At 39.9% G+C, this 26,203-nt stretch overlaps 1 protein-coding gene and 2 long non-coding RNA genes across 5 annotated transcripts in view; 2 read left to right on the plus strand and 1 right to left on the minus strand.

Annotated features, from left to right (window-relative positions):
- Positions 1-1,070, minus strand: part of LOC110964240 (alpha-2-macroglobulin-like protein 1) — a 50,592-nt gene extending 49,522 nt beyond the window's left edge. Inside the window, exon 1 of one of the 2 annotated variants that reach the window (XM_051957538.1) lies at positions 845-1,070. In XM_051957538.1, the coding sequence (XP_051813498.1) occupies positions 845-927 (83 nt within the window). In that variant the 5' untranslated portion in view covers positions 928-1,070. The remainder of the gene's footprint in view (positions 1-844) is intronic. The other variant, XM_051957537.1, reaches the window with a different exon arrangement.
- On the plus strand, positions 1,052-17,117 carry LOC127536660 (uncharacterized). 2 transcript variants are annotated; one of them, XR_007945739.1, is made up of 4 exons: positions 1,052-1,397; positions 13,379-13,477; positions 14,730-14,877; positions 15,032-17,117. It is a non-coding gene; the product is annotated as an uncharacterized LOC127536660 (long non-coding RNA). The 2 variants fall into 2 exon arrangements; XR_007945740.1 differs by having other exon boundaries at positions 1,053-1,365.
- A 40-nt stretch (positions 17,118-17,157) lies between these two features.
- LOC110947437 (uncharacterized) lies at positions 17,158-19,485 on the plus strand. Its single transcript, XR_002595407.2, has 2 exons — positions 17,158-19,161; positions 19,242-19,485. It is a non-coding gene; the product is annotated as an uncharacterized LOC110947437 (long non-coding RNA).
- The last annotated feature ends 6,718 nt before the right edge of the window (positions 19,486-26,203 follow it).

Here is a 26,203-nt window from a genome sequence, read left to right on the forward strand (position 1 = left end):
GGACTTTCTGTGTTGGACGCTGCTTGGCACACAGGGGCCTGCTATTGCCAATGAGAAATAAAGGACACATTTAATTGAGTTTTGGGTGGTGCTGCTGAGAATATTGATGCCGTTTTTGCCAGAGAGCGAGTTGCTCGACGATTAAAAGTCACTTCACTCTGATACAAAACAACGAAAAGCATTCGAGTCATGACGGCTATAGTACCAACAGCACAGAAAGACAGCAAAGCAAAGGTCAGAGCTTCAATCAATATGCAGAGGCAGCAAGGACTGAACTTTAGAACAGAGAAGCAACAATTTCCTTTATAAGAAAAAGCAAGACATCCGTTTGGCCTTTCAGCCTAAAAACAGCATCATGAAGAGCATCTCTCACTGCTTCACTTCATCCAGATCACTGTAGCAGATCTGAGCAGGTTATTAATCAAATGGTGGCAAAGTGGTAGCAGATGGGACACACACACACACACACACACACACACACACACACACACACACACACACACACACACACACACACACACACACACACACACACACTGGTGTTTCTTTGCTGATTGCATAACAGTGTCCTCAGGCCAACCACTGGACTATGTGCCTCAGCAGTGGGACGATGCTTGTTTTTGGTGATAACAAACATACTCCTACATAAACAGATAAATGTGCAACATTTTTTCAGTTGTTTTTTTTTTTATTCTCAATCACGTGCAGTTGATTCTACTGCGGACACCAGCTCGTGCAGCCCGTTTGCGTCTGTAGACGTGACGCGCAAAACTTTTGCAAACTTTCGCAGACAGCATGAGATGCAGCAGCTGGTTGAAATCAAAGTCTCCTTCAGCCTACTTACGTGTCATTGAGGTGGGCCGATGTCGCAGTTTGCAGGAGCGCTGCTGCCAGCATGACAGCAAACATTTGGAGGACAGGTGCCATGTCTGCGGAGCGGAGCCGAGCAGCGGGACGACACGAGCGGAGCGGAGCGGACCGAGGAGGACGCGCTTCCAGCCTGCTGTGAGCCGCGGAGAGGCAATCAGGGACGTGCAGTGCACAAAGTAGCTGTAACGGAGGAGGAGGTGGCCGTTTATAACACCAAACCACCGCCGCCCCCTCCCCCTGAGTCACTCCCCCCAAGTTCGTTGGGCCTTCGCAGCCTCCTCCCTATTCCCCACAGAGCTGCACTTCCCAAAAGTTGAATCACAAAGTCCTGCCTGCGGCCAGCAGTCCACCCCTCCGGTTTCTGCAGAATTTGCAGTGAGTGAGGGCTGAAGAAAGAGTGGGTGGGATAGTTGAAATACCGGGGCCATTGTGTGATGGATGCCAGGGATTTTCAGGATGGTTCACCAACAGGCCTGACCACCTCAACAACTACTGGTATGCTGCAGAAATGATCAGAGGTAACACAGGTTAGTGTGTGATGGGTTCTGTGTGGCTCCAGAGAGGCCCTCTGCAATTTTTTGCAATTAGAGGAGGTATGCTAGTGACATCTGATTGATGACTTTGACAGTGTCGACGCAGAGTAGAGATGTCATTTATGGCTCTTTGAAGGGAGTCATTCCTTTCAAATGACTGGCTCTTTCTTCTATTTAGTTATTTTAGAAGTCAATCAGGGGTAACTGGTTTTTTATCAAGGAATTAGTCACTGGTGGCAGTTACAAGATAGAGATATGTGGATCAGAATAATTCAAACTTACGCACCCACCAGTATATACTCTATTGAGTTTTATTTATATTTTTTACATATGGTTTATTCTTATTTATTATTTTTACATTATTTTTCTGTATTGTTAAAATCTTCTTGTGTGGTTTATATAGTCTTCATTATTGTTTATGTATCTGTAACTTATTTATTTATTTGATTAAGCAGCTACACTTGCAGCATTAATAGTGAATTTAATTCCACCACTAAATCCCATAAAGCTTCAAGCTCTTTCTTATTTCTGTTGTTCTAAACATTTCAGTCACAGAAGTAGCTTTCAGTCCACGGCAGCATCAGTTATCGGTCTCACATATTACCACACTATCTTACTGGAAAACTGTGGTGGAAAAGGCTTTAGCATTTATTTATTACGTGACTTCAACTTTTCTGTCAGACTGAGCACATGCTCTTTTTCAGTCATAAATGATCCTGTAATCTCTGTAATAACCCTGTCTGTTACAAGAAAAGGACTCTTTAATACCAGATTTCCACAAAGTAAAGTCAATTAATTAAAAATATTAAATGAAAAATAAGGGGTTGCACGAGTATTTACAACTTTTAAAAGAGAATCTAGTAAAGGCACCAATTATTTTCTGGATTTTCGTTTTGATATTCTGTCTCTCCATGTTAGAATACATCTACCATTAAAAGTATAGAATGATCATGTCTTTATTAGTGGGCAAACCAACAAAATCAGCAAGGGATCAAATACTTTTTACTCTCACTGTACCTCTGCCAAGGCTGCAAAGATCTGATCATTTTCAAAAACCGTGTAAAATTAAACCTTTCTCAGTCTCACAAGTCAAACTATGCCCTCCACATTCAATGTATTGTAAATGTTATAGTCCTGAGTAGAGATGTGACATTTGTGAACGAGTCAGGAGAAAGCTCTTTAAAGTGAATGATGAGAAGCGGTTCACAGTTGCGAGCTGTTCATATGTGCAAATTGCCCGCACTTTCCTCACATGTCACCTGTGTGACCAATGAGTCTGAGTTGTCCACACTACCTTCACCAGCCTCAGAAATGGAAAGTTAACAGCAGCTCAGATTAGAGCCCAGATAAATGCCACACAGAGTTCTAGTAGCAGACACATCTCTCCATCAACTGTTCAGAGCAGACTGACCAATCAGGCCTTTATGGTCAAATAGCTGCTAAGATCCACTACTAAGGAAAAGCAACAAGCTGCAGAGATTTGTTTGGACCAAGAAACACAAAGAATGGACATCACACCAGTGGAAATCTGAGCTTTGGTCTGATGAGTCCAAATGTGAGATCTTTGGTTCCACCTGCCGTGTCTTTGTGAGACCAGAAAAGGTGAATGGATGGTCTCTACATGCATGGTTCCCACCGTGAAGCATGGAGGAGGAGGTATGATGGTGTGGGGGTGCTTTGCTGGTGACTGTTGTGGATTTATTCCAACCTGAAGACACACTGAACCAGCATGGCTACCACAGGATCCTGCAGCAACATGACATCCCATCTAGTTTGCGTTTAGTTAGAGCATCATTTATTTTCAACAGGACAATGACCCCAAACACACCTCCAGGCTGTGAAGGACTATCTGACCAAGAAGGAGAGTGATGGAGTGCTGCTACAGTCACCTGACCTAAACTCAGTCCAGATGGTTTGGGATGAAATGGACCACAGAGTGAAGGAAAAAGGCCCAACAAGTGCTCAGCATCTCTGAGAACTCCTTCAAGACTGTTGGAAAACTATTTCAGGTTCTACTTCATGAAGCTCATCCAGAGAATGCCAAGAGTGTTCAAAGCAGGAATCAAAACAAAGGGTTACTGCTTTGAAGAATCTGAAATATAAAACATGCTTTGACTTATTTCACACTTTTTTGTTGACCGCATAATTTCATGTGTGTTTATTCATAGTTTTGATGCCTTCAGTGAGAATCCATCCATTCTCTATACACCGCTTTATCCTCACTAGGGTCATGGGGGGTGCTGGAGTCTATCCCAGCTGACTCGGGCGAAGGCAAGGGACACCCTGGAGTGGTCACCAGTCTGTCACAGGGCGCCTTCAGTGAGAATCTACAATGTAAATAATGATAAAAAACAAAGAAAAAAACATTAAATGAGAAGTTGTGTCCAAACTTTGACAGGTAGTGTATACACATGATGCATTTTTGTGGCAAACTCTGTAACTAAGATTATAACCAGAATTATTTTTTTACTCCACAGAGCCCCTTTAATGTGGATCAAGGTCCAAACAATCTTGAAAATGGAAATTCAAGAATGCAATTTGGTAGTGGATTAGACCTTCTGTGACTGGTATACATCCACAAACCACATGCCTCTACTTTGCTATTCTGTCTTTTTTGTTGTTAAAATCTGAGAAATAACCCTGATGATGATTGGTAGAGTGCCCCTTTAACATGGTTCTGTTTGAAGACTGATAATGAGAATGACATTTTGATCTTAATGAGAGGAAGAGTAACTTAAACACATATGAAGGAATCTGGAAAAAAGACTCTGTGCATCAAGGGCAACTCAGATGAGGCCCACCATCCTGTGAGACACAACAGAGGGTAAACATGAGGAGAATTCCTTCCAGGATATTAAAAATCCTCTCTGACATGCCATGCTCCCCCTCTTCATTCCTGCGTGAGGACAGGAAGCAGAATACAGATCAGCAGAGACATTCAGTTCCACAACATAGACACGGTGTGGTCTGACTTTGCCAGAAACTCCCCAAACCTGCATGACAACACACAGGGCGAGTGCACTGTGATGAGATTTTCAGTCACTTCAGGTTTGTTGAGAGCCTGTTTGCCACTAGACTGGAGGCGACGTGGTGACAGTCTCCAAGATGCGTTTCCTCCAGCTCTTCTTTTATCTCCTTTTATCTTTTGTCTCCTCCTGCCTTTGATCTCCACTGCTACGAAAATCAATCAAATGCAGAACTGAATGGAGCAGAAATTATAACAAAGTATTTCCCTATTTGGCGACTGTATGCAGCATTATTCTCATTCTGGTGTCACATTTATACAAAGTGTTTTACTCTTGGTTTTGTCCTGTTTAACTCCAGACTGGGTTCACAGAAAATCGTCAGACAGTTGCAGCTGCCTCTGTTTTGGAACAAAGGAAGATTCACGATTCAACGTGAACACTGTATGACCTGATGGAGAGTTGACATGTGTATAGCAGCAAGATACTTGTATTTTGTCATTAGTGCAGTGGAAAAATTACAGGTTTTTTCAATTGCTAACACGCATTGGTCGAAACTGAAGTCACACGTTCAAAACTCTTAACACAGTCTGCAGAACAGCAGTCCATGCTGGTGATATGTGGTGATTTTCTTGCTTTAAATGTAATATAATTTGAAATGATGTCTGACAAATACAAAGTTAGCGTAGGAGAAGACTATTTAAAAGTGGGACGGCCTGAACTTATTTGTAAGACTATGTTTTGGACAAAAAACCTACTTGCCTAATAATTTGGCACAGGGTGTAGTTCACCACCTGCAAAACACTAGACTTTTACAGCACATTTTTCAAATGCTAACTCACTGTGTTCAGAACAGTTAAAACCACAATCAAAACAGAATGATGAGGGAATAAACATGGTGAATTTCTGCTGGAGCCACATTGAAATTTATGGAAAATCATATCTAAATATTGACAATAAAAATAAATTTTAAAAAAATTATATAATTCCAAACACAGCGGAGTGTAGTTGTCAGCTGAAAACCGATTCAGGTGAGCTGTGTTTGGCCTCATCAGAAACCGTATAGAAGGAGACACTCAAAAAGGTTCTACCCACAGTGCATCGCGAGAGAAGACATCAGATGTGTCGTGGATGGAAACGTGGCTAAATGCAGACGACAGGGTGTGAATGTTACAGTATACATGTGTTGTTGGTTTTTGAGTTTTATCTCTTGATTTCTATTCTGCCCCCTGAATTCTGAGATTCTGCATTCTTTTTGTTTACAGTAAACTTTCTATTTTTTTGTACGGTCCCAAAGTACTGATATAAAGGCACAGAGAAAATACATCAGTGTTGTTGAAGTAAAGTGCTGCATTCATGATTCATTCTTGTTGCAAAATATCACAATAATTTAGAAAACTCAAAGTGCAAAGATCTTATTTTATAATAAAATACTGATTTATCTCAAAAGAAATCATTCAAACTTGAAAGATTAAACTTTATTTCATGTAATGCTGTCTGTTGTTAGTATTTTGTAGTTCAGTGTCCTAAGAGTGACAGCGTTTGTTTCCAAAGTGAGACTATTTTCTAGTGTTGTGGTTGATTGAGCTTATTTTGAGACATGTATGAAGTGTTTTGTTGGTGAGAAACAGTTTTGGGGACAAGATTAACTGTTTAGCTGAGATACATGATGGAAATGCAGGCTGTGTTAAGAGTTTTGAACATGTGACTTCAGTATCGACCAATGCGTGTTAGCAATCCAAAAAAACTGAAATGACAATTATTCAAGTGATACAGATTCACACAGCGACAGGGTTGGATCAACCTTCTAGCAGCCCTGTGGCAAAACTTTGTTAGATTCCAATTGACCTTGAGTACACACCCAGAAACGAACCGGCATGCCACAGATAAAAGCATTTTTGCCATTCCTCTCATTTACAGTTTTTTTTTTCAATTGCTAACAAGCATGGGTCCAAACTGAAGTCACATGTTCAAAGCTCTTAACAGCCTGCATTTCCATCATGCATCTCAGCTAAACAGTTCATCTCATCCCCAAAACACTTCATTCATGTCTCAAAATAAGCTCAATCAACCACAACAATAGCAAATAGTCTCACTTTGGAAACAAATGCTGTCACTCTGAGCACACCGAACCACAAAATACAAACAACAGGGAGCATCACATGAAATAAAGTTCAATCTTTCAAGTTTGAATGATTTCTTTTTAGATAAATCAGTATTTTATTATAAAATAAGATCTTTGCACTTTGAGTGTTCTAAATTATTATAATATATTGCAACAAGAATGAATCAGGAATGCAGCACTTTACTTCAACAGCATTTATGTATTTCCTCTGTGTGTTTGCATAGGGACCTTACAAAAAATAAAAAGTCTACTGTCAACAAAAAAAAAAACATGCATAATTCAGAATTCAGGGAGCAGAATAGAAATCAAGAGATAAAACTCAAAAACCAGCAGGACATGTAAACTGTATCATTCACACCCTGTTGTCTGCATTTGGCCACAAGTTTCCATTCACGTCACATCTGATGTCTTCACTGGTGCATTGTGGGTAGAACCTTTTTGAGTGTCTGATCCACCCTGTCAGGCCTCAGGAGAAATATCTCCACACCCAGCATTCATTGCCTCCAGCAAGGAGAGCTGATTGTGTGGAGAGTGATCATAAACTTTCCACCTCCATACTTAAAAAAAAATTCTTCTATGGGGTTCAAGAAGGGCGAGTATGGAGGTAAAAACAATACAGACATCCTAAGATGTGCAGTGAACCACACAGTCACTGCAGCAGAGTGGTGGAATGCCACATTGTCCCACACACCAACAAATGTAGTATTTCTTACCCTTTGACCAATCTCCACTGCTGGCATTAGTAGAACATGAAGGTCCTCTAAAAAGAAATGAGTCTCTCTGTCTTGTTTGGGCCAATGAGAGGTTTATGTAAAAGCAAACCATCGTCAGTTTTCAGCTGACAGCCACACTCTGCTGTGTTTGGAATTACATAATCTCTTTATTTATTTTTATTGTCAATATTTTGGTATGATTTTCCATAGATTTCAATGTGGCTGCAGCAGAAATTCCTCATGTTTCCCCCCATCATTCTGTTTTGATTGTGTTTTTAACCGTTTTGAACAAAGTGTGTTAGCATTTGAACAATGTGCTGTAAAAGTCTAGTATTCTGCAGGTGGTGAACTAGAAACTGAGGAAAAAGTTCATGAATTTTGGTGACTGTGGTCACTGAATGCATTTTGTGTGAAAGCAAAGGAAAGTGATTCACAGCTCGGTCCACATGGGCTTCTGTTTTGCAGACTGTTAAGAGTTTTGAAAATGTGACTTCAGTGTCAACCAATGTGTGTTAGCAATCAAAGAAAAAAAACTAAGCTATTTGGCAACACTTTTGAAAGTTGCTTGTTTAAACTTCTCTACCCAACATCTTTAGGTTTTTCACAGCATACGATATATGAACTTGGGATTCAGGGAACAATTGTGGCATGCACAGCTTTCATGTGATTGCACTGATCAATGCAATCACATGATCAGACTTTCTGCAGTCTCACAGATCTGCTATTAAGAAATCATACAACCCTTCCCCATGTTTTAGCAATTTAACATATTGTGAAAATATCATTTAAAAAGTAACTTGTTAAAAAGGCATCTTCAGTGCAGCTTTAATGAACTCAATAAAACCTGGAAAATTTTAAGTTATAAAATGATATTTTGACTCATAATCAATCAATCTAAAGCAGCAAATATCATAGCTGAAATGTTAAGTGGAGTGGATCAAGTTTCAGTTAACTGTGTTTGTGGTCAATTCAAAGAGTAAAAAACACTTTTCTACTGAAAACAATGCCAGAACAGTGACAGGGAATAATAAAATCTGAGCTAAATGCTGAACGAAGAAAAAACTTTTACTTTTTTTTTTTTTTTTTAGCAAAATATGTTTCTGTATGTGTTAGTGTGTTAACCTGTCTAAAGTAAAATAGCTTGAATATAATTGTAAATGATGTGAATTAAAATGTAAATAATTGTTTCATTTGAAAGGCACTTAGACACTGAATTGTGAAGGCTGCCAAGAATACATGTAAAACTTAGTGTCTGTTGTAATTTATTATTAATTAAGGTCTTGAAGTTATAAACAAAAATAAAACTATATAATTAAAGCATTTTTACAATGTCTTTCAAATTCAATATTGTGGTTTTAATTTATTTTGTCGGAAACAAAATCTTTTCTATAATATTTTAGATTAAGATTTAGATTATTATATATAATATTTCAGATCAATATTTAGATTATTACATGTAATATTTTAGATTATTATTTAGATTATTCTAAAAAATATTTTAGATTAGTATTTAGATTATTTCCCAGCTCCCCTAGCTTCATATGTTTGGTTGATTTGACATAATTAAATCATAGTTATAATAATTGAATTATGTTAAATATGTTGCTGTGCAACACTTGAATGTAGGCATGTTCCTGCTGACTGTCTTATGGGAAGCCCTTTGAGCATTTATTCCATGTCCTTGATATCAGACATTAGTTTTCTTCACTAGTTTGGTCTTTGTCAGCACTAGTTGGACATTCAGCCACACTAGTTATGCACTTTGCTGTACTAGTTGCACAAAAACTCTGACTAGTCAGTCATTTTCAGCAACTTGTGGCATTTTTGTCCAACTAGTGCCAACAGAAGTCCAACTAGTGACACCTAGAACCACACTAGTAGTGCCAAACTCGCAGCTAGTCAGTGAGGCAGAAGTGGGATTTGTGTTCAGCTACAACAGCAAAGTGTGACTCTTTATGTTGTGACCTTATAGGAGCCAATCATCTGCAGGCCAGCAGCTGATCCACCAATCACTGACTGTAGAGAGAGGTGAACTATTGGAACTGTTCTGATGAGAAATGGTCAAGAAAAGTCCAGTTGGTTTTAAAGTTACTGTGATCTGATTACTGGACATTACACTGTAAGGATAAATGGCTCCACTTTCAGACTTTTAGCATTACTGCCACTGGAAAGTGCAGAAAAAAATGTATAAACATTATACGTAGGTATATTTATGGAAATGCAGTTTTTGGTGTAAATGTAATGGATGGATGGATGAAACTGTGCCTGCTTTGCTACTGGTAATGCAGCCTTGGATTTTACAGTCATGCTGCCTTGTGTTTGTAATTACTGCTGTGAGTGTTTTACATCACTGAAAATTAAAAACGCTGATAAACCACATAGTTTGGCTGTAAAACACTGCGCTGGCTTGGTGAGGCAGAACTTCTGGCCTCAGACTGATGTGTGTTCACAGCAGCAGGCAGGAGAGGGCAGCAGACATGCAGGCTGAGAGCTCACTGTTTGTTTCATGTCTCTCATCTCCAACCCAGGGAGGGGCTCATTAAATCTGGCTCCCCATCTCTGCCTAATGAATTCTTTATCAAAACAATATGTTCACCCTGCGCCCCTACAAAGATATCATATAAAAGTTCAATTAAGTGGGGCTTGATGATCTCAATGAGATGATCTTTACAGCTAAAAGCTCCCTCTGCACGGCCCACTGGAGCCTTTCCAGAGCGATAGCACACACGGAAAAAAACAGTGAAGGAACATCCACCAGTGAATAACAAAGGGAAGTCAGACGCTGCATGGGGATTTAGATGTTCAAAGGAGCAGCTTACGCCTCTGGGCCATGCAGGGCCCTCTTGAGTCAGAGAATGAAATCTGTTGTTTAACAAGCCTTTATTGGAATCCACACTTCTACCAAAATGTTGAAGATCAGGGACAAACAGAAACCCGCAGCGGCGATACATGAGCCAGTGATGAGCACAATCCCAGAGAATTTTAGTCAGTGAGGCCATACCAGAGTGTATGATTCCCATATTGGTATAACAAAATCCACGGGTTGTGTGTGTTTGCATGTGTGTGTGTACAAATCTGGAACAGGGATAAGCTGAGCTTCAGGTGGTGGATATAACAGAGAGCCGGTTGCCTTTGGTTCCCTCACTTCTTTTGGCTGTGTAGTTTCTAGAGGTATATTAAGCACCAGCTTGGTTTGTTCTAGAGTCCCATGGGTGCTCCAGAGACCCGGACGCTGCCTCTGAGCTTTACTGCACTTTGTGACTGAAGATTTAAAGGAAAACTCCACCTCAGATCTTCATAGTTTTAAATATCATCATTTTGTGACATCTGTATCTTTCCAATTAGTTTTAATAACAAATTTGTTTTACTTTGAAGTTGTGCTTACTTATATTAAGCTTGAAGTGCCACAGAAAAAAATGTCATCATATTCTGTCAAGTAATGCCTTTTCTTAATTTAATCAAGACTGGAGTCTGCAGTCTATGCTAAGCTGCTTCCTTTTGTGAGGCTGGACATGGCATGTTGGGGTTTTGAACTAAATGCTAACAAACTCAATACCAGGGGCTTTTCCACAATAGGAACAAGGTATGAGGCGGCTTGAACATTACAGGAAGAGGCCCCAGTCATCCTTTTCGACCTTTCTGTTTCCATTGCAGTGAAGGATTCAACAGCTTCAACCTTGACATTTAACCGGAGCACACCACAACAACAAATAGTACGTGGACAGAGTAGACTCTGACAAGACCAAAAAGCATCCCAGAATTGGAGGAAATGTTATGTCCCACTCATCAAATTTCAAATAATCCATGTACAAAATACTAAAACATGCACTTGTTGTGTAAATTTACTTGTACTGCGACTAAATCTAAAAAAAAAAAAAAAAAACTAGGAGAAGAGAATGATCAAAAATATTTTCAAAACACCAAATAAGTCTGAAATTTCTCCTAAAATGCTATTTTCTCTTGTCCCACCCCTCTGATGACCAAACTGAATCTCAAATATAACAGTTAAAATGAAATTTAAATCTCCTGTTTTGGGTATCATTAGGGTCCAAATGCACCGCGGTGCCGAGGACCCTATTGTAATGCAAGGAATTATTATTATTCCACTTTTTTCTACGGACGGCGAAATTGCATTTTTGGCGGCCTTTTCATACCCCAAAATGCGTCAAAGTTGACATGCATATTAGGAATGGCGAAACATTTGAGATTTTAGGGTAGTTGCGCATGTGTGTGGCAAAATGGCTCCATAGCGCCCCCTGCAAAATTGAAAAAGTGGTCATTAGGCCAACTGCCAGGACGTTTCATCTACAGCTACAACATTGGGTGGGCATGTGTAGCACATAAGGACACACAAAAAAGTCAATCACGACCATACTGTAAACTCAACAGGAAGTCGGCCATCTTGAATTCACTGTCAATTTTTGAGATCAATAACTCATCGGGGGTAAGTCCAACAGACCTCAAATTTGGACAGCATGGACTAGTTTTTCAACATCACTCTGAGACAGGATGTTCCTGATTTTGATGATGTGTAGGTGAAAATAGGCTATTGTAGTAACTTTTTTTAAAATCTATTAGTTAAATTAAGTACCCTGGTTAAAAATAATTATAAATTTTTCAGAGTAGAACTGGAGCTACCTGATCCATTATGGTTATCTTTGTACTTTGACTGAATACAAAAATATGCTACACTGAAAAACCAAGACAAGAACTAACAACTACGCTCTTCATCAGAATACTTGGGAAGCCCAAGCAATATAACTAAAACTAAATCAATAAACAGTATTCTCACAAACTCAGGGGCAACAAAGCTAAAAGGGCAAGATAGACATACACAAGGAATCCAGGAGCTGGCAAGAAACAAGACCGATAGACAGACGACTGGAGACAGAGAGGGGACTGGCAATTAGTCAGGGATGAGAACTGAGTCGATGTAATGAAATCCAGGGGAGCGGAGTGCAAATGGGGATCTGACAGTCTACGGTCTGGAGGAGTGTGACTGAAAGAACCAGGCTTATAAAGTGTGCAGGTGAGGTAGTGGGCAGGTGAGCTGATTGCTGCAATGAGTGTCACCTGTCGTGATCAGATGAGTGCAGGCAGGTGAAGCAGGGAGAGAAAGAGAGATATAGGAGGGAGAAAGAGAAAAAGATTGAGAAGGAGGAAAAAGGACAGGGGCCGGAGCAACAGGGCAGTAATCACTGACTGCTGATTTTTTTAAGCACAGACACAATTATGGAGGTTTTGAGGCTAACAGGGACTGTGGCAAGCTGCAGGGACAGGTTGAAAATGTCCAGGGAAACTCCTGCCAGTTGGTCGGGACTCAATTGTGAGCCGACATCCTATCTGATCCTTCAGCTTTGTTGTATTGATTCTCTTCATGGAAGAGCTCACTTGAAGCAGCTGCAGGACCAGAGACTGATGCTGTTCCTCCAGCCGGGGTAGATGAACACTCTCTCTGCTGCCAGGTGTGTCAAAGAGAGCATTGAATGTGTTCAGGGTGTCACAGAGAGTGGACTCGTGGATAACCAGCTGATCACTAAGGCTGTAACTGGTAAACAATAAATGAAGAGTTTATTAGCAGAAACAGATAACTCTGTTTTATAAAATTTCAGAAAACTTTTTTTTATTGTTTTCTTGAGATAACAATAACAATTTATTTTTTCTCAATTTTTCATGTATTTTTTTCCATTCAACTTCAGTTTTATTGATATTATCGCAAGTAAACAAAAGGTTTTCTGAAAACTTATCAAAATGGAGTTATCTGTTTCTGCAAAATTCTTCATATATATATCACTGTTTGAAGGTTTCAGTGCAACTCAAGTTAGTGTTACAGATCAGAATCGTCATAAAACGCAGGATGAGGGGGAAAAAAAACGTGACACGTGATTTTGGGGCGCGTCTCCGTAAACTGAGGAGCCGGAAGTCAGCCTGTTGTGGTTTGTGTAAAGCAGGTGGGTCAGCGGTTCTTCCCTCACTCACCAAAGTGATGCAAGTTCAGGATGGTTATCTCAGGAACTTCTGCTGAACAGTTGAATTTACAAGGACGCTGGCTGGAAACGAGTCTTCGTAGTCTGTTAAAGGTGAATGGAAATCAGCTTGTTTGTGGCGTGTTGAATTGTTTGCATTTTGGCTTGTTAAACGTCCTGTTTTAAAGCGTTTCCTTGTCTCCTGCAGGCCTCAGCCGCACAAACGGACCCCGCTCAACTCTGCTGTTTGCGGATGGTTTTAAAACCTCGTCGGACAGCATGAGGAGCCCAAAGTGACAGAAAACAGGTCAGTAAAAGTCTGAAAGTTGGTTGAGAGTTTGAGGGTGGGTGAGTGAGGTCTGCTCAGGTGTGTTGATTAGCGCGTTCACGCCTGTAATTAAACACGCTAATCAACACACCTGAGCAGACCTCACTCACCCAGTGTGCTTCGAGTTTCTTTCAACGTTTCTAATGCTTTTATTGATTTAACATATTGAGTCCATCTGCAGCACATCGGTTAGTCAAACTTTAATCATTTAACTGGATTCGGTTTTAAAACAGATACCGCTCACTTGGATGTAAATCATTTCGGGCCTTCATTTAACAACGGAAACGCAGTGTAGGCTGCCAACGTCACAGGACGTCGTGACAGCTGATCGGTCAACGCATTGTTGGTTGGCCGCATTACGTACACTGTCTGTGTTTATGCATCGATTTATGGCACAAACAAATTAGAATCGCATGGAACGTAATGCAGTGAGGCTCAGATCTTTTATTCTGAAAAAGTTTTTTTTTTTTTTTTTGCTGTCTTGGAATGTTGCTTCTTCCCTGTTTCAGAGTTCATTTTACTACGTGTTGTCTCTTGGTTGATAGATTCTTGTCTGTATTCTAAATGTTTCACAGAGGGGGTTGTTGATTTTTCATTTAGATGCCAATTTATGAAACGTTTTATTACTAATGGCTTTATTTGTGGCTGTAGTACTTGAATTTGTTTGACTTAAGTTAACTAGAAGCATTTGGAAATGCAGTTCAGTAGCTCTAAAAGTATGAGACTTGCTGAAATTTTATACTTGCATATTAAATTTTTAAAATTCAACTGCTTTTCTTGTAATGAAACATGTTACATCAGGCCAGTGCAAAAGAGCAATTAAGTGCATTTTCAGAGCAGCAGAATTCAATTTGAAATTGAGATTCAAATAAAATTTGATTTAATCAAGCTGCACAATTCAAGAATACACATCTAAATGTATATCAGCCTAAAGCTTAAACCTGCATGTGAACCATGACAGTTAAAGCTGCATCTGTAAAATAAGGGGCTAGTACACAGCTCATTCTGTGAAAGTCTTTGGTTTTTGTTAAAATGTTTTGGACTCTTGAAGTAGATTAATACTGTCAACATGGGTCATAACTGACAAAATATCCCATGTCGAACCACCTTCTTTGCACTACAACTGGTACATTTAGTCTGCTTTCTGCAGCATCTTGAACATTAGTTTTAGGAAGGTGCTATAGAAATAAAGGTGCATGTAACTGGACTGCTTTTGTCACTTACCAAACAGGTGCAGATACAAAAAAAATGGCACCAGCAGGGGAAGTCATCTTCTGCATTAAACTGTCAAAGTGCCAGCTGTGAAGAGTGTTGGTGAGGCTCAAAATGTTTGAAGAACATCGCTGAAAACGCCAAGCTTCACCTCTTATGAAGAGGAGGTCAGTACATTGTATTTCAGGGTTTTACAGGTTGTTGCTGCAGTATCTGACTGAGGTCTCATCCAGATGAATGTGATTTAAACTGTATTTTCAAGAAGTCTAAACCTCTCACCTGTTTGCACCAATTCACTGTTTCTTTCTTTTGGTTTTTCAGGTAGAATCTACGAACTGTGAGGACTATTTATGTATATTTTTGGCCACTGTGCCTTCTATCCTTTATTTCCGTTTCATCTTTCCATTTGTCTTAAGGTTAGGATGTGATCAGTGTGTAACTTTGTTTCCAGGTTGTTCATCTCCCCGTAGTTTAGCTTAGTGCGAACACTTGCGTCGTCGATGATCGCTCTACGGTAAGTCCCGTGTTTACTTCCTTCTTTTAATGGGTTGTCTCTCCTCGGCCGCCGTGCCGACCTGTTCTGTCTTTCTAACATGGCCGCCGTGGCGTGTTATTCGCATCATGGCCGCCGTGCCGCTTCTTCAGGCTGTCTCTGTCCATTCCACGCCATGCGTCGTCCAGCATGGCCGCCGATGCGTAGTTTGAAGCCATGCTGGAGAAGACATTTCATTTTGATCTACACAAAGTAAGTGGTATCTGTCTTAAATGTTGGTTCTGGTGTTGGCTTTTATCTTGAGCTCTCATTCTCTTTCCAACATGGCCGGCTGCCAACCAGAGTTGTGAAGACCGTCGCATTTGTTTAGTGTTAGTAGTATCGTGTTGTACAAATCCCCTCATGTGTCTGCTGTAGTAAACTGTAATCTCCTGTCCCTGTTTATATCTGCACCTGTCTGTCCAGCATCACCACACCATCTCTCTGGCTGCTACACCATTCTACCCTCACAGTAGTTTACCTGATCTGGCCATGATTCAATCAGACCATAGTTAAATTTCATCTCTATTGACTTGATGAGCAAATGATGGTGCCCAAACAAAACTATAGACTAACAAAGCACTGTTTTATAGACATGTTGTCTTAACTTGAAACATTTTTTTTAACCCAAAATTTCCCTAAAAATGTTAAATGTAGAATTTCCACTGTGAAAATGTATATATTTTTCCACATTTCCAAACAGTAAACGGGTCAGTTTTGACCCACAGCACAACATGAGGGTTAAAAAGTGCTTTTTGCAGTTTGTGTAATTGATGTTCAGTTCTTTAAATGCATTTATTCCATTTGTTCTAAACTTATAGAACATTGTTTAGTAAAGTGAGAATTTTTTTTCATACAGCATCATAAAATGATTTCCAGTAGAAACATAACTTTTTTTAAAAGTTTAAATATTAAGACTTCACAGAAATTTGACAAATTTGAATATTCAGGTTAAGATCAAACACAGGCTTTAAATCTGTGATCGGTCAAAACAAAAATCAATTTGCTTGAGTCCGGATGAGCTGCTGTCAATGTATTCAAAACTTTAATGTTAATCGCACTTTGCTCACATATTGTGGTTAATTTCTGACTGCTGTCACTCTACTGGGTTTAATTCCAACAGCTGTATAGAGTTCTAGTTTAGGATTTGTTTGGGAGGCCTCCCTGCAGGCGATTGTAACCAAACGCCTTTAAAGTGTAGCATGAGATGAAATTCACCAACAGGGTTAGTACAGGTTTGTTTTTTTGTTGTTTTTTTTTTTTAAATCGGGGGAAGGGGGAAGCTGGTTGGGTTGCTGGAGGGACTAAACCTGACAGAGTGACAACTTAAAGCGGAGTGATGCTGAAATTTGGGTTGTTTTATGGTGACAAACGGCAACTACAGCTGGAAACCTCAGACATATTGAATAACTTAGTCCTACTCTTTTCATAACACTAAATTGCAGGGCATTTTTTTTTTTTGCCTTTTAAGTTGACTTATTTTAATTGACTACATAAGACTGTAGGTTCTATACCTGTGCTGTTTCAAATGAGTAACATCTGCAGTACTGGCTGTTTGTGTGATTCATTTATTTTTTTAAATAAATGAACCTGACTTGGTTTTTTTGCTAGCAGTTCCTGTGAGAACTCCTGACTTGTATGTGCTAGCAAGTGGAAAAACTTTGAGTGTAAGTGCCTAAAAATACTTAATGTACGTTAAAAAAAAATTTTTTAAACTGGGAATGGGGGACAGGCATGTAAATGTTGACAACTGTTTATCAATTACACTAACTCTAGTTTGTGGCATCTTTTACTTGTATCGTCTTTCTTGGTTGAGTTTCACTGTATGAACAGATTATACAGCTTTTTTTAAAAACTTGATTTACTGTTTTTTTTTTTTTTTATTCTGTCCCCCCCCCCCCCCCCCCCCCCAGTAGTTTCATGTCTGTATTTTAATATCCTGTGTATATAGATGTGGCTGCAAATAGTTGTTAGTTTCTGCATTAACTGATGATTCTAAAAAGTCACTGTGGTTTCTCAGTGTCTTTAGGATGCAACTCATAGATGTTCAGTTTACTATAACAGATGTGAAAACAAAATACACTCTCATAAGAAGCTGAAATCACAGAATTTATTTTCAAAAAATGTTAAATTAGTTTACTAATTCTTGTAGTTCTACTGTCAACATTAATTAGGTCATCATTTAACTATTTACACACAATTTCAAACTTGAGTTGCTAAATGTGTCTGATTTGTCTTGATTCTGAAAGTTGTTGGCAGTGACCAAATTTGAGCTAAAACTAGGATTGGTTCATAAATGTTCTCCATCTGACCTTTAAAATAGGAACTTTTTAGAATGAAGTTTGGTGTGAAGGTTCATTCTAGAGCTGTAATTGATTAATTTCAGTGATTACATTTTTTTTTTCAATATATAAGCAGTTATTTAGGCTCTAAAATGTCAGGAAATGCTATTAAAGACAGCTCAGTGCGTTGTAGTTTGAATTCCATCTTCAGAGCTTATTTTGACATCTCACATGAACATCCAGTGATGAGAAAAGGACAAGCATGTCAGAATCGGTTGTAAAAATAAACTATCCTGGAGCATTTTACGTTATAAATGGTGCTTTGCAAACGGGTTTCGCTGGGTGAGGTCGCCTCTGAGCTGCAGAGAACGAGGTCAAGAGTCGACTCGTATCATAAGATGGCAAGGCTTTTCTCCTTCCCCTTCTTCTCTGTGTTCAATGATGGCCGAGCCCTAAGAAACTCACAGGAAAAAAAAACCAAAATGATCACGCTGTGGTTTGCAGAACCAGACTAGGATCCATCTGATTCTGTTACTCAGCTGATCGTGTGAATGAACAGCCGATTCTGACGTGTTTTGGGGGATAATTGTAAGGATAGACTTGGCTGCGTAGGAGCAATGCAAAAGCCAGTTGATCTAAAAAATCCTAAGTATTCAGTTGATCTGCAGGCTTTGTTTACAGAGCAGACGGGAAAATAAAACCGACAGATCGATAAAATGAATGCAGCAGGGCTCAGACTGTAAATTGTGAGGTCTATGGTATGGAGTGCAGAGTAGCGCTAAAAAGCAGACTTTTAGAGGTTGTGAAAATGTAGTTCAATATCTATAGTATAATTTGACAAAACAACCCCAAAGAGACTAAGATGAACAAGGCATGTAATGACTAAAACATGGAGGTTAAAAATTACAAAAGAAAAATCTGACACAATGAGAGAGGAAAATGGCAAAAGCAATACAAACTGTTGGTGATTAGATAACTTGGTATGTAGAGCCACCATGTTCTTGGTAACACATCTGGACACTTTGAAAATGTTGGTTATACTAGTGTTGCTGTTTTGTTTTTCTGATGGTCTTTCTGTGTTATTGCACAAAAATGTCCAAGTTCTCTGCACTTCTGACCATTGAGGTGCTGGCTATGTTTGTTTATTTCATGAAGGAAATTGTGTAGTTTTTGTTTTTCTTATATGCTGTCTGAAGAACTTGTGCATCTTCCAATCAATATTCAGCCCACTGGCCTGCTGCAGGTCATCGGACTTTTGAACTGTAGAGCTTGAATGTGATTAAAATCACATGAACCTTGAACTGACTGATGGGACAATTAACAAGCTCTACAACTTCCACGACACTCGCACTGGACTTTTACCGATCGTTACGTCATCTCTGCCAATTGATGGACATTCTGGCCAACGTTTGGGTCTCGTGTGAACTGATTGCATTTTAATGACATGGGATTTTGCCTGAGCTGAAGTCACCCTAGGTTTAGTGTCCTAAAAGTGGGATGGACTCGCTTCACAAGATGGATGAGGAGAGGAACGAAGTCTGGTCGAAGAGCTGTAGGACGGAGTTGATCTGAGGTCTGTTGATGGAAGATGACAAAGGCCTGATGACGATTCCTCTGTGACCCACTGATGTCTACAGGTTAGTTTCTAACCCTTTCACACTACACGATCTGTTTGTTTAATTTCTGCTAGTTTCATACCATTTTCTGTTTGGTTCAGATGTCCATGCCGTGTTTACCCTCTGGAGGGTCGATGTTGGTTGGAGTCTATCCCAGCTGACTGAGCATGAAGGCAGGAGACATCCTGGACAGGTCACTGGTCCTGTTGGACAATCTACAATGTAAGAATGATTGTTAGGGTCCGATTAAAACAATTCAATAAGTCTCCTTTTACTGCTGCAAACCTGCGGCACATACATCATGTGAATTTCCCTTCGGGGATGAATAAAGTGATTCTATATCTAGCAGGAGCATGTCCTTATTTTTGAAAGAAAAACAGTTTTATCAATGAAGATGACATTAAATGAATGATAAATCCAGTGTAGACATTAATATGGTAAATGACTATTCTAGCTGGAAACGGCTGATTTTTACTGGAATATCTCATAGAGGTACAGAGGAACATTTCCAGCAACCATCACTCCTGTGTTCTAATGCTACATTGTGTTAGCTAATGGTGTTGGAAGGCTCATTGATGATTAGAAAACCCTTGTGCAGTTATGTTAGCACATGAATAAAAGTGAGGTTTTTTTTTTTTAAAACATGAAATTGATGCAAAACAATGTTCAATGTCCGCTGTTTCTCTTTACGAAGGATTCTATTCATGCTAGCGAGCAAAGCAGTTTTAATGTGTTTTTGTGTTAATGCTTGTTGACGCATGTGTTGCACAGAAGCATTCTTGTTGTGGTCAGACTGAAAACATCTGCTTTATTTAATTTCTACAAGCTCTATTTACACCTGGTAGTAATGACTGTCTGGATAATTTCAAGCAGTGCTGTTGCCTGGGTTCAGCTGATTTGTTCTACCAAGCTAACACTGGGCTAAGATCTGATCTGAAACAGGCCCTCTTCAAATGTTGTCCTGGTAACTCATCAGGCACAGATCAGTATAAATTGGGGTATAATGCAGAAACGAACAACAAAATGCTTTAGGGTGGAATTTCTTGTTTAACATAGCTGCATTGTTTACCACAGATGATGCAAATGGGATTCCAGTTGCATCATAGGAAGGATTTTGGTTGAAACAATGCTTCATTTTTAAAGACCATTTTCTGTTTGTTTTACCTCATATAGAGTAAGGGACTATTAATTGCTGAATTTAATTAAATTGTAAGGGAATCCCATTCTTTTCAATAGGACATTAAAAAAACCCTATAGTGAAAACAAGTTTCATGTACATATCGTATATTTTTTTTTTATATGCTGGAAAATAAATGAGTGAAATAAGCAGTCTTCGTCATGGCTGAGAATTACCACCTTAAAGCTGCAGTGTGCTGATGACAGTCCTGTTGACTTGCAGGTTGGGACTCTTTATCGTTCGTCATCTTCAGAATCAATTTTAAACTTGTATGACTGAATTACTCCAGTGTTACAACTGCAATTTGTCGTGTCAAGTAGTTTGACAGAGTTTAGACGGGCTGTAGGTGAGCTGGTGTCCAGAGCTGCAGTGAGTGTAGAGATTTATTTGTATGAAAAAAATCCTAAATGTGTAATTTTGATACAGATGGTCAAATCAGTGACTGGAAACTAAATTAACCCTAAATTTATACAACCTTTTGTATATTCACTGTGTCTGTATAGTACTGATGTGCCTTTTAAAGCTACGTTATATAAAAAAACAGTCTGGTTTGGTTCTATTATTTGGCCAAGGAACACGGCGGAGTTGTGACAATCGGCGTACATTTGTCCGCCTGCTTGTCTGTTAGCAACATTACAAAAACAGACTGACGGATTTGGACGAAATTTTCAGGGAGGGTCAGAAATGACACAAAGACCAAGTGATTAGATTTTGGCAGTGATGCAGCTTATAGTATGGATCCACGGATTTGTTAAAGATTTCTGAAATGTTGCGAGATAGCGGCACAGTGTCACTGTAACCATGACAACAAGTGAACACTTCATCAGCTGCCTGCTGACGATCACATGATTGTGATCCTACTACAAATCCACCACTGTGGACTTATCAGGATTTATCTGTTGGAAATGATAAAGGAACAATTGATTAAATTATGGGGGTGTTTCTGAGTCCCATCGATTCCCACCACCCGCTACATACAGGTCCTTCTCAAAAAATTAGCATATTGTGATAAAGTTCAGTATTTACTGTAATGTACTGATAAACATTACTTTCATATATGTTAGATTCATTACACACAACTGAAGTAGTTCAAGCCTTTTATTGTTTTAATATTGATGATATTGGCCAAAAAGTGTAAAAAAAAAAAAAAAAAATCCCTATCTCAAAAATTAGCATATTCCATCCGACCAATAAAAGAAGTGTTTTTAATACAAAAAAAGTCAACCTTCAAATAATTATGTTCACTTATGCACTCAATACTTGGTCGGGAATCCTTTTGCAGAAATGACTGCTTCAATGCGGCGTGGCATGGAGGCAATCAGCCTGTGGCACTGCTGAGGTGTTATGGAGGCCCAGGATGCTTCGATAGCGGCCTTAAGCTCATTCACAGTTGTGGGTCTGGTGACTCAACTTCCTCTTCACAATATCCCACAGATTCTCTATGGGGTTCAGGTCAGGAGAGTTGGCAGGCCAATTGAGCACAGCAATACCATGGTCAGTAAACCATTTACCAGTGGTTTTGGCACCACTGTGAGCAGGTGCCAGGTCGTGCTGAAAAATGAAATCTTCATCTCCATAAAGCTTTTCAGCAGATGCAAGCATGAAGTGCTCCAAAATCTCCTGATAGCCAGCTGCATTGACCCTGCCCTTGATAAAACACAGTGGACCACCACCAGCAGCTGACATGGCACCCCAGACCATCACTGATTGTGGGTACTTGACACTGGACTTCAGGCATTTTGGCATTTCCTTCTCCCCAGTCTTCCTCCATACTCTGGCACCTTGATTTCCAAATGACATGCAAAATTTGCTTTCATCCGAAAAAAGTACTTTGGACCACTGAGCAACAGTCCAGTGCTGCTTCTCTGTAGCCCAGGTCAGGCGCTTCTGCCGCTGTTTCTGGTTCAAAAGTGGCTTGACCTGGGGAATGCGGCACCTGTAGCCCATTTCCTGCACACGCCTGTGCACGGTGGCTCTGGATGTTTCTACTCCAGACTCAGTCCACTGCTTCCGCAGGTCCCCCAAGGTCTGGAATTGGCCCTTCTCCACAATCTTCCTCAGGGTCCGGTCACCTCTTGCAGTTGTGCAGCATTTTCTGCCACACTTTTTCCTTCCCACAGACTTCCCACTGAGGTGCCTTGATACAGCACTCTGGGAACAGCCTATTCGCTCAGAAATTTCTTTGTGTCTTACCCTCTTGCTTGAGGGTGTCAATGATGGCCTTCTGGACAGCAGTCAGGTTGGCAGTCTTACCCATGATTGCGGTTTTGAGTAATGAACCAGGCTGGGAGTTTTTAAAGGCCTCAGGAATCTTTTGCAGGTGTTTAGAGTTAACTCGTTGATTCAGATGATTAGGTTAATAGCTCGTTTAGAGAACCTTTTCATAATATGCTAATTTTTTGAGATAGCGATTTTTGGTTTTTCTTTACTTTTTGGCCAATATCATCAATATTAAAACAATAAAAGGCTTGAACTACTTCAGTTGTGTGTAATGAATCTAACATATATGAAAGTCTAATGTTTATCAGTACATTACAGAAAATACTGAACTTTATCACAATATGCTCATTTTTTGAGAAGGACCTGTATTTAGGTCACGTGATTCGGTAGCCGTACGTAACGTACACATGCAGAACACAAGCCTGTCTTCAGCACAACGTCCTTTTATTTATGGTTACGTCTATATTAAATGGCCACATTCTATGTTGCTGTGATTTCTGATCAATAACTAATAAATAAATGCTGTATTTCTACCAAAAAAATTATTAAATGAATAAATGCTGCATTTCTGACAATGCCATATGGGGTAATGAACAACTTTGACAGAGTACTGCTCTCTGAGTGCTTTTCTAGTTAAAGAAGTTGTATAGTCTTACATACCCAGTAAATGGTGAAGCTATAAACAGATAAATGCACTTTTAGTGAATAGTTTTGTAGTATTTGTTCCATCTTTTGTCTTGTTGTCTTCAGCTGTATGAATGATATGTGGTGCCGTTCCCTGTGCACTCGTCTGCCTTGAATCATCCCTGGAGGCATGAATAAAGAATCCGGAGTTGACGTGCATTGAACACATTCTTTCTAACCCTGGTGTTGTGGCCCCCAGTGGGGTGACTCTCCTCCTGGTTAACCTCAGATTGACTCTCACAACAACAGCAAACCTCCTTCTGTTGTTTCTCTCACCTGCATTCAGCAGAAAAACAAACCTACCCCCAACTTTTTCACTGTAAGGCTGTGGCTCCTCAGCTACCACAGGGCTCCTGGTGGAGGTGCTGAGGGAGCAGGCAGAACATTGTTTGAACTACAGTAAAACACAGCTCCCTTCAGCTCCCAGATCAAAGGCAGAGGATTACCAACAGCCTGCTGTAATGAGACCACAATGACTTGAAATCGCTGGGATGGCTTGGTACACTCTCCCCCAACCACAACATCGTTACGAGAGGCTGCGGTGGAACACCCTGAGAAAGACAACAGTAATCTAGTAATGTGGGATTCTCTGGATGTAAACTCATCTGCTGTGCTCGCTTCACCGTGTGTGATCCTGCTGCTGAAGCTGGTGACACAAGTCAGCGTTCCTGCTACGGACGAACTGCTGTGAATATCAACAGCGTTGCTTCATGTCACCGCTTTTTGTTCCTCAGTTCACTAACACTGGTGGACGGCCTGTCTGGGTCAATGAGTGTCGCTTTTCCTTATGAGTTTAGTGTAATTTAATATATAACCGACGCTGTGGTATGTTTCTGTCATCAGGCCAGGCTTGTCTGTAGATTTTGAGTATCTGAAAGGTCGGCGGTTGTATTTCCATTGTACACCAATTATTATTATTAGACTTGATGATGTAAGAAAAAGAAATAAAAGAAAAAAATAAATCTTAAATCCAGCGCTCCCCTCACTCTGTAATTCTCATTTATTTGAATCCAATTTAAATGCTCCATTTCTATCCACTGTGTTCAGGGCAGAATATCACTGTTCACTTCAACAGTCATTCCTAAAATAAATACAGAATTAAACGGAGTCTGTAAGCTGAAAACACGGCATGTGATTATAGTAAATTCAACCAAACTCCTCTGTGACTTCACATTCAATCTACAAAAAATTACATCAACAAGATTTTATATTTGAATATTTTGATTCCGTGTTTGTAATTCTATGAGAACTGTATGGATACAAATAATAAAAAGCCACAATAACACACAGCCATGCAGCTAGAATATTTTCTTCTGCTTCTCCTTTGCAGGCACGTCTCCTATTATTGCCACCGTGTTTTACTGGATTGCCAGTCATGATCTGTTTATGCAGCAGCCTCCACGTATGGCTGCTTTCCGGAGGTTGTGTGTAAATGATTTCTCCTTTATTAAACACTTTCATTTCATTCATTTTTTGAGGCCTGAGGAGATTAAAACGAGCAGGATTTCATGAAAAAGCAAAGGTTCAGGAGAAGACACACACAAAAAAATCAACATTATTTTACAGAGATGGCAACCTTTGTTTTCCTTCTTTCTGATCCTAGTGTGTTTCTGCTAGAAATGTGTTTCACAATCTTAAAAAAAAAAGCTACATTTTTTCGTTTCAGTTATAGAAAAAGAAAAACACATTTAGGTTGTATTTTGATAAATGAAGTCAAAAGGCCTTTAATAGAATTTGTGGTGTTTCCTGCATTGCATCTGTCTTCTTTAAGAATTTGTTTGCAATCTTTAAATCTGCAAATTTATGAAATGAGCCGAGATGTAGTAATGAGAGCGACGGTAATCATTGTTTCATCATCTAAAGCGCGTTCACGGCCAACATAATGGGTTAATTCATTCATGTTTATTCATGCTGCTTCTGTAGTTTGCGGTTGTAAGCAGGAACACTAAAAATTAATTAAACTTTCAAACTCGCAGTAAACAAATATGGAAATTTACAGTGTGTTTGGCATTGTTTTGTCTCCTAACAAGCACTTCCAGTAGCTGATAATCTCACAGTGAGCAGTGATTAAAGCAGATGTGTGTATCATGGGGTTTGGATTAAATTGTCTACGTTTCATATTCTTCCTCGCTCCCTGTGCAGCCGTATTATCATCATCATCTCAGGGTCTAACATGTTAATTTCGGTGCATGTTTAAAGCAAATTAATTAATTTGCGTTGGTGCTCTTTGTGTGTTTGGGGCTGCTGTGTGAGCGAATCAGCGGCTCGGCGCTGCTGCTGCTGCTGCTGTATGAGCGCTGTAATTATGGCTGCTTTTTGACGTTCCCCCGGTGCCTGGCTCCCCATCGCAGAGATGAGAGGAGAAAGTGACACGCTGCCTTGCATGTTCTCCTCGGGGAACACTTATCAAAACAATACACCAGCCATCATTCAAACACAGCCCTGCACACTTTGCCACTTTGAAGTCTCCCCATCCTCTTGTTTTTTAATCCCCCTCGCCTTTTCTCTCAATGTAATCCCACTGTAACTGCGGGGATTCTTCACAATTCGCACCATTTGTTCATACAAATACAACACTTCATCAACAAATAACAATACGTTGAGGACAGCTATTGAATAGGAGGCGAAATCTAAATGGGTTCAAGTGCCGGCGCTGCCATGCATCTCTGCCTCTTGAGTTGCCAATCCCTGTAAAAAGTTAATGTAAGCAGGATTCACAGGGAGCTGCTGGTGATGAAATTATGGTGTAACTGATACCAATGTGCCATAGTAGAGGAGTGCATGGCCGTCTGTGTCTTTGAAGGAGGCTCTTCCCATCCCACGATGCACTGCTGGAGAAGGCTCCTGTATGGTTGTACAGTACAAACGGACAGATGGAGGGCAATACTGCACAAAGAGCAGGCAATCGTTTTGCCGCAATACAGAAAAAGCCTGCAAGTTAAGGAATTCATTGTGGATTCACTATTGCACACAGCACTGAAA

This window comes from Acanthochromis polyacanthus, chromosome 13 (genome assembly GCF_021347895.1).
Source record: "Acanthochromis polyacanthus isolate Apoly-LR-REF ecotype Palm Island chromosome 13, KAUST_Apoly_ChrSc, whole genome shotgun sequence".
NCBI classification, from domain to species: domain Eukaryota; kingdom Metazoa; phylum Chordata; class Actinopteri; family Pomacentridae; genus Acanthochromis; species Acanthochromis polyacanthus.